This window comes from Schistocerca nitens, chromosome 3 (genome assembly GCF_023898315.1).
Source record: "Schistocerca nitens isolate TAMUIC-IGC-003100 chromosome 3, iqSchNite1.1, whole genome shotgun sequence".
Taxonomy (NCBI): domain Eukaryota; kingdom Metazoa; phylum Arthropoda; class Insecta; order Orthoptera; family Acrididae; genus Schistocerca; species Schistocerca nitens.
The window spans coordinates 165,306,268-165,322,166 of NC_064616.1; the positions used below are offsets into that span (position 1 = coordinate 165,306,268).

The following is a 15,899-nucleotide window of genomic DNA, read 5'->3' on the forward strand; positions in this document are numbered from 1 at the left end:
AAACACCTCTCAGTGGACTGCCAGCGACGCCTTCTCGACCTTTACAACCGTATCTGGGTCAAGGGTGAGTTTCCGTCGCAATGGCGGGAAAGCATTGTTATCCCTGTATTGAAACCTGGCAAGTACCCATTGGAGGTGAACAGCTACCGCCCCATTAGCCTCACCAATGTTCTTTGCTAGTTGCTCGAACGCATGGTGAGCCGGTAGCTGAGTTGGGTACTAGTTGGGTACTAGAGTCTCGGGGCCTTCTAGCTCTGTCTCAGGGTGGGTTCCGTAAAGGCCCCTTTGCCGCCAGCAATCTGGTGAGCCTGGAGTCAGCCATCCGTACGGCCTTTGCCCGCCGTCAGCACCTCGTCGCTGTCTTTTTTGACATGTGGAAGGCGTATGATATGACATGGCGCCATCACATCCTCTCTACGCTTCATGGTTTGGGACTTTGGGGTCCGCTGATGATTTTCATAAGAAATTTTCTGTTGCATCGTACCTTCCGCGTGCAAGTCACGGCGTCCCATAGTTCCCACCGAGTTCAGGAGAATGGGGTACCGCAGGGGTCTGTCTTAAGTGTCTGCCTGTTTTTAATTGCAATTGACGGGCTCGCTGCAGCGGTGGGAACGTCTGTCTCAGCTTCCTTGTATGCTGACAACTTCTGCCTCTACTATAGCTCCATTGGCATTGCAGCTGCTGAATGTCAGCTGCAGGGCGCTATCCGCAAGGCACAGTCTTGGGCTGTAGTGCATGGCTTCCAGTTTTCGGCTGCCAAGACCTGCGTTATGCATTTCTGCCGGCGACGTGCTGTTCACCCTGAGCCGCGGCTATATCTTGACGGCGAATCTCTTGCTGTGGTGGAGACACATCGGTTTCTGGGTGTGGTTTTTGATGCCCCGTTGACTTGGCTTCCGCATATTCGGCAGCTTAAACAGATGTGTTGGCGGCATCTTAATGCTCTGCGATGCTTGAGCCACACCAGCTGGGGCGCCGACCGATCTACCCTCTTACGGTTCTACCAGGCATTAATCCAGTCCTGTCTGGATTATGGGAGCCTGGCTTATGGTTCCGCATCCCCTTCTGCGTTGTGGGTGCTGGACCCAATCCTTCACAACAGAATCCGACTTGCCGCTGGTGCTTTCCGGATCAGCTCTGTGAACAGCATACCTGTGGAGGCAGGTGTCCCTCCACTGCAGTTACGGCACCAACGTTTACTGGCCAGTTATGCTATACGTGTTTATAGCAAGCCCGGGCATCCAAATTAACGTCTCCTGTTCCCTCAGGCGGTCCATCTCCCGGAACATCGGCCCCGGTCGGGTTGTACAATCGCAGTCCGCATCAGAGAGCTTCTCTCCGGGCTTGGGGTTTTCCCTCTTCCACCTCCTTTCTGGGCCCCCCTGCGTACACCCCCGTGGTGTGTGCCCCGACGTTGCCTTCGGCTTGAATTGGCACAGGGCCCGAAGGACTCACTCCCTCCGGAGTTCATCTGCCGCTGCTTTCTTCCCACCCTTGCCATGTATCAGGGCTTTGGCGTTGTTTACACTGACGGTTCGATGGTTGCTGGTCGTGTCAGTTATGCTCTCACTCTAGGGGACCATTACGAACAACATTCATTGTCGGCTGGCTGCAGCGTTTTCACTGCTGAGCTGGTCGCCATCTTTCATGTCCTAGAGTACATCCGCTCCTGCTCAGCTGAGTCCTTCGTTATCTGTAGCAACTCCCTGAGCAGTTTACGAGCTATCGACCAGTGCTTCCCTTGCTCTCGTCTGGTGATGGCTGTCCGGGAGCCCCTCCATACTCTTGCCCGTTGTGGCCGCTCTGTGGTCTTTGTGTGGGCCCCTGGTCATGTTGGCATCCCGGGCAATGAACATGTTGACCGCCTGGCCAAACAGGCCACCAGTGAACCAACTCTGGACATTGGCACTGCCTGACACGCTCTCTGCCCTTTTAACAAATGACACTGCCATGGCAGGCTTAGTTTTGCGTTTTATCCGGGCAGGGGTTTTTTATCACTTAATCTGAGTGGTATTATTATTATTATTATTATTATTATTATTATTATTATTATATAGAGTCTGGCCTTTGGCCTACGATTTTAGACTGAGTTTTAGTGTGTTTCTCGGTGGTTGGCTTTTCCTTTTTTGTCTCTATGGTTGGCCAACCACTGTCACACTCTGTGTGATTTTAACTCGTTTTGTCTGATCTTTGTCTGCGTCTTTCTTGTCCTGTGTCATCTGTTGTCATCTCCATTCTTTGTTTTTATTCGGTATGGGTGTTTGCAGTTCTGGAACAAGGGACTGATGACCATCGCAGTCTGGTCCCTTATCTCACAAACCAACCAACCAACCGTCCATATCAGCTTCTTTGTATGCTGATGACTTTTGCCTGTACTATAGCTCCAATGGAATTGCAGTTGCTAATTGGCAGCTGCAGGACACTATCCGCAAGGCGCAGTCTTGGGCCGTAACTCGTGGCTTCCAGTTTTCAGCTGCCAAGGCTTGGGTCATGCATTTCTGCCGGCATCACACTGTTCACCCTGAGCCATGGCTTTATATTGATGGCGAACCTCTTACTGTGGTGGAGACTCATCGGTTTTTGGGATTGCTATTTGATACCCATTTGACTTGGCTCCCTCACATTCGGCAGCTTAAACAAACATACTGGCGGCATATTAACGCTCTTCGTTGCTTGAGTCACACGAGCTGGGGTGCAGATCGGTCTACACTTCTGTGACTGTATCAGGCATTGATTCAGCTCCATCTCTATTGTGGGAACCTGGCTTACGGTTTGGGATCGCCTTCTGTGTTGCGGTTGCTTGACCCCATACTTCACTGCGGGATCGAACACCCAACTGGAGCTTTCCGCACAAGTCCTGTAAACAGCCTACTTGTGGAGGCTGGTGTCCCTCCATTGTGGATCCGGGGCCAACAACTACTGGCCGCTTATGCTGCACATGTTTTTAGCTTGCCCGGGCATCCAAATTACTGCCTCCTGTTCGCCAACTCAGTCGTCCATCTTCCAGAACGGCAGCCCCAGTCAGGGTGTATGATTGCGGTTCGCGTCGGGTCTCTTCTCTCTGGGCTTGAGTTTTTCCCTATCCCACCTCTTTTCCTGGCCCATTTCCGTATACCCCTGTGGTGTGTGCCCCACCCATGCCTTCAGCTGGATTTGGCAGAAGGCCCGAATGACTCAGTACCTCCTGAGGCCCTCCGCCAACGCTTTCTTTCCATCCTTGCCGCATTTCACGGCTCTTACGTAGTCTATACTGATCGTTTCATGGTTGCTGGTCAAGTTGGTTATGGTTTTACTCTTGGGGATCAATCTGAACAACACTCCTTGCTGGATGGCTGCGGTGTTTTCACTGCAGAGCTGGTAGCCATCTCTCGCGTCCTCGAATATATCCGCTCCTGCTCAGGTGAGTCCTTCGTTATCTGTAGTAACTCCCTGAGTGCTTTACAAGCTGTCGACCAGTGTTTCCCTCGCTCTCGTCTGGTGATGGCTGTCCAGGAGTCCGTCCATACTCTTGCCCGTTGCGGCCGTTCTGCGGTTTTTGTGTGGACCCCGGGTCATGTCGGCATCCCAGGTAATGAACGTGTTGACAGGCTGGGCAAACAGGCTATCAGTGAACCAGCCCTGGAGATTGGCCTTTCGGAATGTGATCTCCAGTCTGCGGCAGATAGTCCGTGGTATCTGGGGTGACGAATGGTGCACGCTGCCTTTACCCAACAAACTTAGGGTCATCAAGGAGACTACAGGTTTGTGGCGCTCCTCCATGCGAGCCTTTCGCAAGGACTCCGTTGTTCTCTGCCGGCTATGCATTGGCCACACCTGGCTGACGCACGGTCATTTATTGCGCCGTGGGAACCCACCTCTATGTTGCTGCGGGTCAGTGTTGACTGTGGCCCGCATCTTGTTGGACTGTCCGTTTTTAACTGGCGCTCAGACAGACGTTTGCGCTGCCTGATACACTCCCTGCTCTTTTAACGGATGAAGCTGCAATGGTTGGCTTAGGTTTGAGCTTTATTCGAGCAGGGGGCTTTTATCGTTCAATCTGAGGATTTGTCTCTTTTGTGTGTTACGTCTGGCCTTTGGCCTACGGTTTTAGATTTGGGTTTTTAGTGTGTCTCTTGGTGGTTTGCTTTTCCTTTTTTGTTTCCGTGGTCAGCCAACCACTGTACAACTCTGTGTGCTTTTAATTCCCTTTTTTCTGGTCTTTTTCTGTGTCTTTCTTGTTCTTTGTTGTCCCTTGTTACCTCCATTGCTTGTTTTTATTCCTTGCGGGTTTACACGGTTGTGGATGCAGGGACTGATGACCTTTGCAGTCTGATCCCTTCAGCCCCACAAACCAACCAACTGTATGCAGATTTTGCTGATCCCTTCTTATGAGCAATGTGTCTCTTAGTGGTAGACATCTTGTTTAATTTCCCCTATGTGGCTAGGTTGTTCTCCATGACATTGCACGCTACAGTTAGTGTTTTTTCTGTTGCTTTCACTATTGAGGGTGGACCATGTACCCCATTCGCAGACGATGGTCGCTACTTTGTGTTGGAGAAACGTGAAGTGTTCTGCCACTGAAATGGTATTCAGCACTTGGCCACTATGCCATTGTGTTCAGCATCTAATGCAGAGGTTGACCAGTTGGTCAGGACATTAAAATCGAAGAAAACAGTCTTGGAGGTCACTAGAATGGATGCCGTATCCAGGTAACTCCAACCAATGGGCACAGTCTGGCATGGCCATCAGTGTTGTGGTCTCTCTGATCTATTGTGACCAATGCTGCGTGTCCCTGTCCCAAGGATCATGTCAAATGTCATCAAGATTTCACTGTCGGGGTACACACATTTGGGATGCAAGACATCATGGTGAGAAATAATTGTGACAATTTATTGCAGTGGGTCAGCAGCACCTGAAACTTGATGCTAACCAGCTATGCCTGCATCACAATGAACAACGGCTGCCACAGCTCAGTAATACAGGCAACATTCTCACAGGCAGGAGGGACCAACTACCCTTTGCTTCAAGCAGCAAGCAGTACCTGGCAACATTCTCAATACCTGTGTGTTGCTTGCCAAATAATTTGCACTCTTGCTCTGTAAAATCGTTCACCCAGGAGAACTGCTGGCCAGACATGGATCTGCTGGAGGTGGAGTACCTCCCTCTGTCAGTGCAGCAGCCACCATAGGTTGCCTCCAGTCCTCATCGATCTTCGGGCAGAGTATCAGTCTGTCAACATCCTCAGAGTTGTACTCGATATCCCAACAGTAGGTGCCCTGGCAGAACCCCTGACCGAGATACCTGCTGCCTGAGGTCCTGTAACTCAGCAACTCTAGCACAGGCCTGGGCATTTTTGGCCCTATGTGCTTCTTGAAGGGTGGTGGGATTTGGTATCCCCACTAGACATGGAGTTGTTCATGGTTGAGAGTAGGAGTGATCCATAGAGCAATGTGTTCAATTCCCCATTTGGCCATCCAGCTATAGGTATTCGATAATTTCCCTCAGTCACTCCAAACAAATCCCATGATGGTTCCTATGAAAAGGGAATTAACAATTTCCTATCCCATCCTTTCGTAATCCTAGCTTGTGCTCTGTCTCTGATGACCGCATTGTCGACCGGACATTAAACTCTAATCTTCCTTCCATTCCTTCGGAGTGACCCACGACTCCACTGTCAGCAGTGAGTGTGTCACACACATTGGGAAGTGTCTGTGGAGTCGTAATTCTCCTGGTTCCGCCGCACAGAGTCCAGAATCAGTCACATACTATTGCTAGCCTGATCCTTCTTTACCGACTCTATGCTCATGTGCTTTTTCATGTTGTTCCGTTAGGTTGACTTGGTTGTGGTTCACAAGTGCCACATTTCGTGCTACTCCAATCTCATTCCGAGTGTTTACAAAATGCTGCTGTCTTGCTCTGTGAGACAGAAAAAAGAAAAAAAAATTAGGGCCTAATTTGCAAACTGAAATGATGAATTAACATTAGCAAAAATAGAAAGAAATAAAGAAGGCAAAATTCATTAGGTTACCATATGTGGTAAATAGTTTTCAAAAAATTAGTAACACATTTCATGATACTAATGTTAAAATTAAGAGTTTTCACAGAGAATAAACAAGGAATACAAAGGACAATGCTCAAAAATATTACAAATCAGGAGTATATAAAATTAAATGTAGTGATTGTAACACAATCTGTATCAGACAAACAGGACGAAAATTCACTAGAAGATAAAAGAATATACAAACAATTGGGAAATCATTCTCTCGGTGTTTTCGAGAAAATTGAGAACTTTGAAAATTTTTGTAGGTGATAAAATTCAGAACAAATTTTACATATGATATAATGTCAGTTTTCATAATTGATATAAATTTAATAACAAACTATATCTCTGACATGTAAACTGATATTGTAACAATGAAATTTATTCCTGAAATTCAACTTAACTGTAATACCCATACTACCTTAGGTGATATGCGAAAATTTGTGATGGATTGAGACTCGAACCTTGGTTTCCTGCTTATCACAAGTGGTCACCTTACCACTTAAGCTGTATGACCACACTCGTCGGATGGGCTCTGTGTATTTCTTCTCATAGAATGTTAATTCATTTACCCATAGTTGCACGCCTCATTATTCCTGTGCAGGTTTAGAAGTCATAGATTATCATTGTCATTTTTGTCACGGGCGTGTCCTTGTCTTATACAGGGTATTCTGAAAACATTCATTCAAATTAATCCAGGAGGTAACGAACATGAAAACATATATATTTAGCTAATATTCACGTAAGGGCCTTGACTGCAGTTTATGATGCTAGGGACAATTTACACAGAAGGTAGTTAAGCATGGTAGTTACAGCAGTGGTATTCACAGGAACTGCTTAAATGCACGACCACTGGCCTGTATGCATGCAGTACAGCATCGGACCATTGATTGGTGTGTCCATTTCAAGATTTCTGGCACCTCAGCAATAGTACAAGCAATTATGGCAGTTCTAGCATTCAGGTCATCTTCTGTTTCCACAATGATTTCATACACCAGCTGCTTCATATGCTCCCCGAAGAAGAAATCTACACTTGAGACTAGGTGACCTGGATGACCAGATTGCAGAGCCACCTTGGGCGATACATCAATTCCCAAAGGTGGCTCTCAGATGATTCCTCACATCAGTGCCGAAATGCATTGATGCCACATCGTCCTGGAAGTACATCCTTTGTCTAACATTCAGAGGTACATCCAACCAGTACTGCCAACCATCCATAGACAGAGAAGTCATAGACTATCATTGTCATTTTCATCACCTAAACCTAAAGCCTGAACAGGAATCACGAGATATGCGAATCAAGGGTAACCTTGGACCGCTCACCAAAACCAGGAAATCTGGTGTCGAATCCCATTCCAGCACAAATTTTCACATGTCATCTTAAGTAGTATATATACACCTGTTACAGTTGAGCTGAATTTGTAGTTCATCATCAGATATAAATAGATATTGTAACAGCTGTGCACAAATATGACAGAATAAAAGTAGGTCATGACTGAAAAAAGTCGTACATACAACCAACATTTGTACGTGTGTGTGTGTGTGTGTGTGTGTGTGTGTGTGTGAGAGAGAGATTTCATTACACATATATTCACCTTTTGGTTATGGACACGTGTATGTAAAAGTCATTTTATAATTGTATAAGGCGAAAGATACAGGGTGGTGCGCGAAATGTGTTACTAATTGTTTCTTTCACAATTTACGACGCACATTAGATATCCCGCTGGGATCTCTACAGCAGTACCAGCAGAGCTTGGAAAAACAAATGAGCTACGAAATGAAGTGCAATTCACGATACTGCCGCTAGGAGACTAGTAAGCGGCAATGGCTGACAATGGAAGACTGACGACACAGCAACGATCAGCAATTGTGTTAGTTTTTCATGAAACTAAAAGCCTTGTTGTGACTCAGAGGCATTTTCGACAACAGTTTAACACACGATGGGTCCCTTGCAAGACCATCCACAGGTTGTACGATAAATTTGTACAGGAAGGAACAGTATTGGAGGCGAAGCAACCTCGGCCTAAGCCTGTTTGTTCCCTGGAGAATATTGAAGCAGTATGAGTTGCTGTACGGAGAAGTCCCGGGAAATCATGTAGAAAGGCAGCAGTGCAACTGGGAATATCCAGACGCTCCGTTTAACGCATTCTTAAAAGTGACCTCCATATGCACCCATACAAAATGACCTGTGCACAAAAGCTCACTGAAGAACACAAGCAGCAGAGACTACTGTTTGCTCAGTGGGCGGAGGATAGGGAAGAAATTCTCAACAACGTTTGGTTTTCAGACGAGGCTCATTTTCATTTAGACGGTGTGGTTAAACAAAATGTATGCTTTTGGGCCAATGAAAACCCACAAGTTCCTCATGAACGACAACATTATGCTCCGAGGATTACAGCGTGGGCAGCAATTTCCAGTCACGGATTTATTGGACCCTTTTTCTTTGAACAAACTGTGAACAGCAAGCGTTATTTGAGTATGCTTCGCAGTAGCTTCATTCCACAGCTTCTTGCTACTGCCTCGCCCTTCAACACGCAGTGGTTCATGCAAGATGGAGCAAGGCCACATACTGCAAACACTGTGTTGGAGTATTTACACGAGCATTTCGACATGTGGATCATTTCACTCAGGTTTCAGGTCGCTTCAATGATGGACAAAATTGCCCCCCCCCCCCCCTCCCCAATAGTCCAGACCTCAATCCATGTGACCTTTTTCTTTGGGGGTACCTAAAGGAAAAAATTTTCCCGAAATGTCCACGTGATTTAATGGAACTCATAAGACTTATTCTTCAAGCTGGCAGTGAAATTACGGAAGACATGTGCCGTAGGGTAATCACTAACTTCAGTGTTCGTTTGAAGGAAGTTAGGAAACGAAATGGTGGACATATTGAGCATGTGCTGAGTTAGAACAAATATCCATGGATGGCTCTTCATTGTAGTATATGTTCCTTTCATATTGTATTGACAATAAAGTTTATATTCAAAAACAAAGTGGTAACACATTTCGTGCACCACCCTGTAAATTGCAAATGAGGACTGATGTCATGGAATGGGACGAGAAATCAGGCTGGTGTGTTATATTTGTTTCATGATTTTAACTTCTTACTTTAGTTCTGCATGAGACATATTGAATGCTCTGTTCAACATGCTTCTGTATGCAGCCAGTGTACACGTGGCTGGAACGAGCTGTTGTGTCTGCAACTGTCTCCTTTCTCTGTATGTGAAAGACGTATTTGTTGTTTCTGACACAGACAGAGGGTAAAAAACTAAATTAATGGTCTGTCTATGCATAACTGTGAATTAAATGTTTAGCTGTAAATTATTAAAATTGGTATACAGATCTTCTGTTTCATTTCTGTTATCCAAGAAAACTATTGTATTATCCTTATATCTGTAAAAGGATAGTGTTTTAGTTATGAAGCTAGTGTTAGGACAGTGAACTGGATTTTCATGGCAAGTAATGTGTTACCAGGTGTTGAAAAAACACTGAGTCCTTGTAAATGTAGTTTAGCTCCTTAATGTATCTTACATTAACACAAGCAAAGAGAGGTGACTGGACACATTTTAATATTATTAAATACCCTAATTGAAGAGTCACAGTGACATTACACTCAAATGCAAAAATATCCGTTACAGATCGTAGTCACAAGACATGTTCAGAAAGTAAGTGTAGTTGATTTTTATATTTTTTTTAGAAAAAGGTTATTTGAAAAGAATTGCAGAATATTGTTGCTACATGGTCACCATCGCATAAAATGCGTGTCATGAGCGATGGCATAAGCTTCTTTATACCCTCCTTGAAGAACTCTCCTACAGCCTCTTTTCCTGACTTCAGAACCTCTTTCTGCAAAGTTGGGGCAGCAGCTCATGTCACTCACCCAGTGAAAGATCTGCTTAATGCAACCTGTCACAAACATGTCATCTCCAGAAGTTTTCCAGATGCAGGGCCTACGAGATCACCTGATCTGAATCCATGTGACTTTTGGCTCTAGGGCTATCTAAAAGAACTTGTTTACTAGGGACACGTTCAGTCTCTACATGATCTGAAGGCCAGTATAAGGGGACATGTTGCTCAGATTCCATCAGAACTGCTATGAGCAACAGTTGATCATTTTGTTCTACGGCTGCAGCATCTCATAGATGTCTCCTGTGCTCGTGTTGAACAAACTGTGTAAGCAGCGACTAATAACAAAACCAACATTATGTGCTTCTCTCTTGTATGACCTTTGCTGTTCCTAATCCATTACATATGGAAACATTTCTCTGTATATGTCTTCCTTGCATTCACAGCATCAGATTTGCACCTGGTGGCCAAAATTGGGACTATTTTTTTTTCCTAGTGTAAATCGATTCCAAATCAACACATTAGAGTATCTACAAAGTTTCTCTGTGATATGATAATTACAGCCCACACTGGACCTTTGCGAGTAGATGCACTTTTAATTGTAACCACCTTGTGGATATAACTGACACAATGTCACCTTATTATGATATGACTGTGTCTCATACAGTAAAGATAATTGTGAACTATCTAAAAGAGCAAGCACAATGTGGGTTCTTATATGCCTGAAATTATCCATAACTTAACTGTTCTAATTAACTTTGGAGTATAGCGGAAGTGCTGGTAACTTCCAATGGTGAACAGTTTTGCCTGTACGTATCAGACTGAATTTGTTAAGCGGTAGCACTCATGTCTCTGTGTCTTACAGGAATTGCAGATACAGATCTGCCAAAATAGTAAATACCATTCACCAGCAACTTCCAGGTCGTGGTTTCCGGGCAATAGCACATTAGCAAAAACAGTGTGTTATCAAATTTTGAGAAGTATTCGCTTCCAGCTAAATTCCTTATCAGTAAATCTGTGGTCTACTGGGTATTTATGGTGGCTTCGAAGCCCCTGCAGATTCTTATTAATCCCTATGGCTTTTTATCTCGTGTCATAAGTGTTAACTGCTGGCTAGTAGAAATGGGTATAAAATGGTGCACCCAAGAATAGGCTCAAAAAGCTGCCCGTAGGTTTCCCTTAACTTATCAAAATCAATAGATACTATACTAATGAAGACCATGTTCACATAATCATTGAATTGAAAACCAAATAAATTGAAAGTGTGTATGCTGAATATGGTTGTTGCTACTGGTGAAGTTACCGCAGTTTCTACAAGGCACAGAAACATGAGTACATCTCCTTAACAAATGCAATTTGATATGTACAGGCAAAAGTCTTTGCCATTTTGAGTTACCAATATACTTCCACCATATTCCAAAGTTACATAGAACAGGTAATTCAGATGCCATAAACACTACTTTGTAAAATTGGTCAATTGTAACACTGTCATTAAGACTAGGGTTAGATGTGACTAATCTTAATGATAAGATTATAGTATAATCACCAAGTTATGGATTAAAAAGTCAGCATAAGTGTTCAGATTGTGAATAAAAATATCATATAATGATAAGCTACTTGGTTCTGGGAGGAGTGACGATAGTTTGGAAGTAATTTGTAGCACAGAAACCCGATTAATCAACATGACAATGCCTCACCGGGAAAGCCTGAAGAATTACTTTGTAGAAAGTCACCATTTGTTAAACAGGATCTTCAGTCTTCCTCTAAATCTCTCTTTAAACTCAACAAAACTTGGCAAAAGGAGTTGGTGACATTGGTAATGCATTGTGCTGTCTCAGGTGCTGCAGCAGCTCCTGTCACTTTTCCATGTGCTGTTGTTGCAACAGTAGATGTTGCCATAATTTCATTATTTACAATTTTTCCGAATTGTACCATTTCAAAACTGTGCGCACACAACTCCAAGTGAGTAACCTCATTGCTACTTTTGTGTTGTACACAATGCCAGTTTTGTTGAAAACACAAGTCATGTATTCTGTTGGCACATTATTGGGTTCATGATAAACGTATCATTCTGGAGCAGCTATGCTACATTCAGTACCAAATACAGTGAAACTTGAATGAAGCAGAATGTGTATAATTCAGGAATCTGCCCAAACCATACAGGTATTTCAGTCCCGACGCGTTCAGTACACTTTTACGTGTTAATTTTTTTGTGTAAAGCGTAATGTGCCTAACGTGGAAACTGGGGGATGATTCATCAAACCACCTTCACAATAATTTTTTGTTATTTCACTCTTGAACGGCACTAGGGAACTCTGATTTCCCTTATTTTATTATGATGATCCTTTCTCCCTATGTAGGTTGAGGTCAACAAAATATTTTCACATTTGGAGCAGGAAGTTGATGATTGAAATTTCTTGAGAAGATTCCGCCGCAACAAAAAACGCCTTTGTTCTAATGATTTCCACCTCAAATCCTGTGTCATGGCAGTAACACTCTCTCCCCTATTTCTTGATTTTAAAAAAAGGTTGGGGGTTGGGGGGGAGGGGAGGGGACAAGCATAGTGTAGGCAGTCTAGTTACTAGATCTGTTGCGTCTTAAGCACAGTCTTTGATTCGCCTTCCCCACATTTCGTGTGAGTTCTTTCCAACTAAGTTGTTCGTAATTGTAACCCTAAGTACCTGTATTTAGTTGAATTTACTGCCTTAAGATTTGATTGAATTATTGCATAGCCGAACTTTAACTGATTCCTTTTAGCACTCCTGTGGATGACCTCACACTTTTCATTATTTAGGGTCAGTGCCCAATTTTCGTACCAGATGGATATCTAAATCGTTTTACAGTTGGTTTTGATCTTTTGATTGATGACTTTACTAGATGATAAATGACATCATCTGGAAACAACCTAAGACGGCTGCTCAGAGTGTCTTCTAAATCGTTTATGTACGGTATGTAAGGAACGACAGAGACTATCTCTTGTTTTACTCGGTGACTTTCCGTCAGTTACTACGAACTGTGACCTCTCTAACAGGAAATCACGAATCCAGTCACACAACTAAAATGTATTCCATTAGCATACAATTTGATTACAAGCCGTTTGTGAGATGCGGTGTCAAAAGCCTTCTGGAAACGTAGAAATACGGAATCAATTCAAAATCCTTTGTCGATAGCACTCAACACTTCGTGTGAGTAAAGAGCTTGTTTTGTTTCACAAATCAGATGTTCTCTAAATCCGTGTTGCCTGTGTATCAGTAGACCATTCTCTTAGAGGTAATTCATAATGTTCGAACACAATATATGTTCCAAAATCCTGCTGCATATCTACGCTAATGATATGGGCCTGTAATTTAGTGGATTACTCCTATTGTCTTTGTTGAGTATTGGTGTGATCTGTGCAACTTTCCAGTCTTTGGGTACGGATCTTTCGACGTGTGAGCGGTTGTATATGGGTATGGATTGTGAGTGATCTTATGGAAGGTTGGCTGGACCTCTTTCAGTGCTAAAATGAAAAAAAGGAAATTGCCAAGTTCTCCATTTCCTGCACAATGTAACCTGCCACCCGAAAGTCAAAGTATCAGATGTGAAATTGGCCAAGTTATCAACAAGGCACTGTGCAAGCTGGTGGTGGTTCCGTAATGGTGTGGGGTGTTTTTACATGGACGAACTGGGTCCTGGGGTAAAACTGGACTGATCATTGACTGGAAATGGTTATGCTTGGCTACTTGTTACCAAACAGCGATGGAATTTTTATGGATGACAATGCGCCATGTCACCTGGCCATAATTGTTTGCGATTGGTTTGAAGAACAATCTGGATAATTTGACCAAATGATTTGGCCATTCAGACCACCTCACATGAACCCCATCAAACATTTATGAGACATTATCAAGAGGTCAGTTTGTGCACAAAATCCTGCATCGACAACACTTTCGCAATAATGGAAAGTTATAGAGCCAGCATGGCTCAGTATTTCCGCAGGGGACTTCCAACAACTTGTTGAGCCCATGCACGTCGAATTGTTGCACTATGCCAGGCTGAAGAAGACCCTACACAATATTAGAAGGTATCCCATGACTTTTGTCACCTCAGGGTACAATAAATGGACATCTACTGTGTAGGAGTGAAGGTATGCAAATACGTGCATAATTACAAATTTATGCCAGTACTTTTGTGCATGATACCTGACAAATTTTGTGTGGACTGGTGAGTTTTGTGTAATCCAGAAACTTGGCCAATATGGAAAATTATATTAGTCCCCATGTGATTCCATGCCAAGCAAGTTTTAGTGTACCATTTGCCCAGGGCTATCCTGAGCAGTAAAGAAGTTTAGAGACAAATCACAGCTGAATGCCAAAAAATAACCATCTAAATAGAAACAATGGAAATATCAAAATCATGAGTTGGGTTATTACAGTTAGACTGTTAATGCTGCGAGATGAAGGCTTCTTACAAACAGTGAGCTGCCTGCCATTCACGACATAACTAAATTTATGGATGTGGTTGAGTAACACAGCTTCAATCAGAATACCACTTGTAGTAGCCTCTTGGTGGGGGCACATGCAAGCTAACAGCATCTATGCTAGCCCTTCACCTTTTGGTCAGGACATAAAAGGAGTAGCAAGTTGACTTTTTCTGCTTTGATTTTGCTGTTATGTTAATGACGAAAATGGGATTCAAAATGCAGTGATAGAAAACATGAGTAACGTATGCTTTACATGAGAGGATGATTTTAGTTTTGTAGTTCACTTAAAAATTGCCCACAACAGAGCACATTTCAGTATCGAGCTTGCATGGAGACAAAAATTCCAAAATTTGTGTGACACGTTGTAATTTATACAGACTCCGTGATAACTCTTGGGGAGGAGTGAACAGTAGGAGGGAATAGGCGGCATTACTGAAGAAAATACCTGAGTTATGATTTCTTGAAGAATACCAAGACAAATACTCTGTATAAGATGATGATAATGCACTCGTTCGCTACTCTATATCAGCGATGAACAGTTCTTGATAGTAGTAATCATTAGTAGTGGGCAGTAAATGTGCTTTGTGTCCTTTTTCAGTACCTGCCTTTATTCAGTGTCTTTTGATGTGTTATATTACATTGGTGTTACTTATATTTGTTATAATAACTGTTGTCATCATCATTTTTATCAATTAGTTCTTAATTTTATTTTCAGTCTCCTCGCTAGTGCGGAAGTTGAAGCAGCAGGCTCGAGAACAGATGGAAGAGCGAAGACCTTCTTTAGTAGCAGCGCTGAATCAGATGGGCGATTTTTATATGGAACTGAAATGGGATTTCCAGAGTTGGGGTATGTACCAAGTGCCTTTCTACTTGTTACCAAATTTTAAGCACTAACAACTCAAGAACAAAATGAGATATCTTACTGCTATTAGTTTCAAAGAATATTTCAATATCTTATCTACATTTGATTCACTGCAGTGTATGAGCTAAAATAAACCATACGCAAATTTTACATAATGGGTTTCTACCTCTTCAAACCCCCTAAAATTTCATGTAATGTTTCATTTAATTTGATGCAGTGCAGTAAAAATAAAAGATAACAAAAAGAAATTCAGTTCTTTGTTAAGTGGAGCTATCAGACCACAAATTTTCATAAAATCAGATTATAAGTATTTCATATCAACTGGAATGCCGCCTCTGAGGACAGGTACCAGCATTTGGCCAACAGTGCATCCATAACAAAAGCTGCCCTGAGCACAGAATGCAGAGCAGAGAGCATGTCTGCAGCAGTGCAAGGGTTAATGGACCAAAGGTGTAATAATCACATGGGGAGAGATCATGACTATAGGGTGGGTGCACGAGTGTCTCCCTCTTGAGTTGGCATAACTTCTGCATTACAACATTTGTGATGTAGGGATGTGCATTATCATGAAGCTGCAGCACCCCACACAGAACTTGGATCACCATTCAACAACGGTGGTTTTCGACAGACGTGTTGCCACATACTCGTTCTTCAGTCTTCAATGGATGTCTACTGGTGTTTGTCCTTCAGCAGCCAAGAAAAGAATAACAGCT

General features: G+C 43.3%; 1 protein-coding gene across 1 annotated transcript in view; it reads left to right on the forward strand.

Annotated features, from left to right (window-relative positions):
* The window catches only part of LOC126248104 (ankyrin repeat domain-containing protein 13C), a 107,695-nt gene that overhangs the window by 47,277 nt on the left and 44,519 nt on the right, over window positions 1-15,899 (forward strand). Inside the window, exon 4 of the mRNA XM_049948775.1 lies at window positions 15,040-15,171. Within this exon, the coding sequence (XP_049804732.1) occupies window positions 15,040-15,171 (132 nt within the window). The remainder of the gene's footprint in view (window positions 1-15,039; window positions 15,172-15,899) is intronic.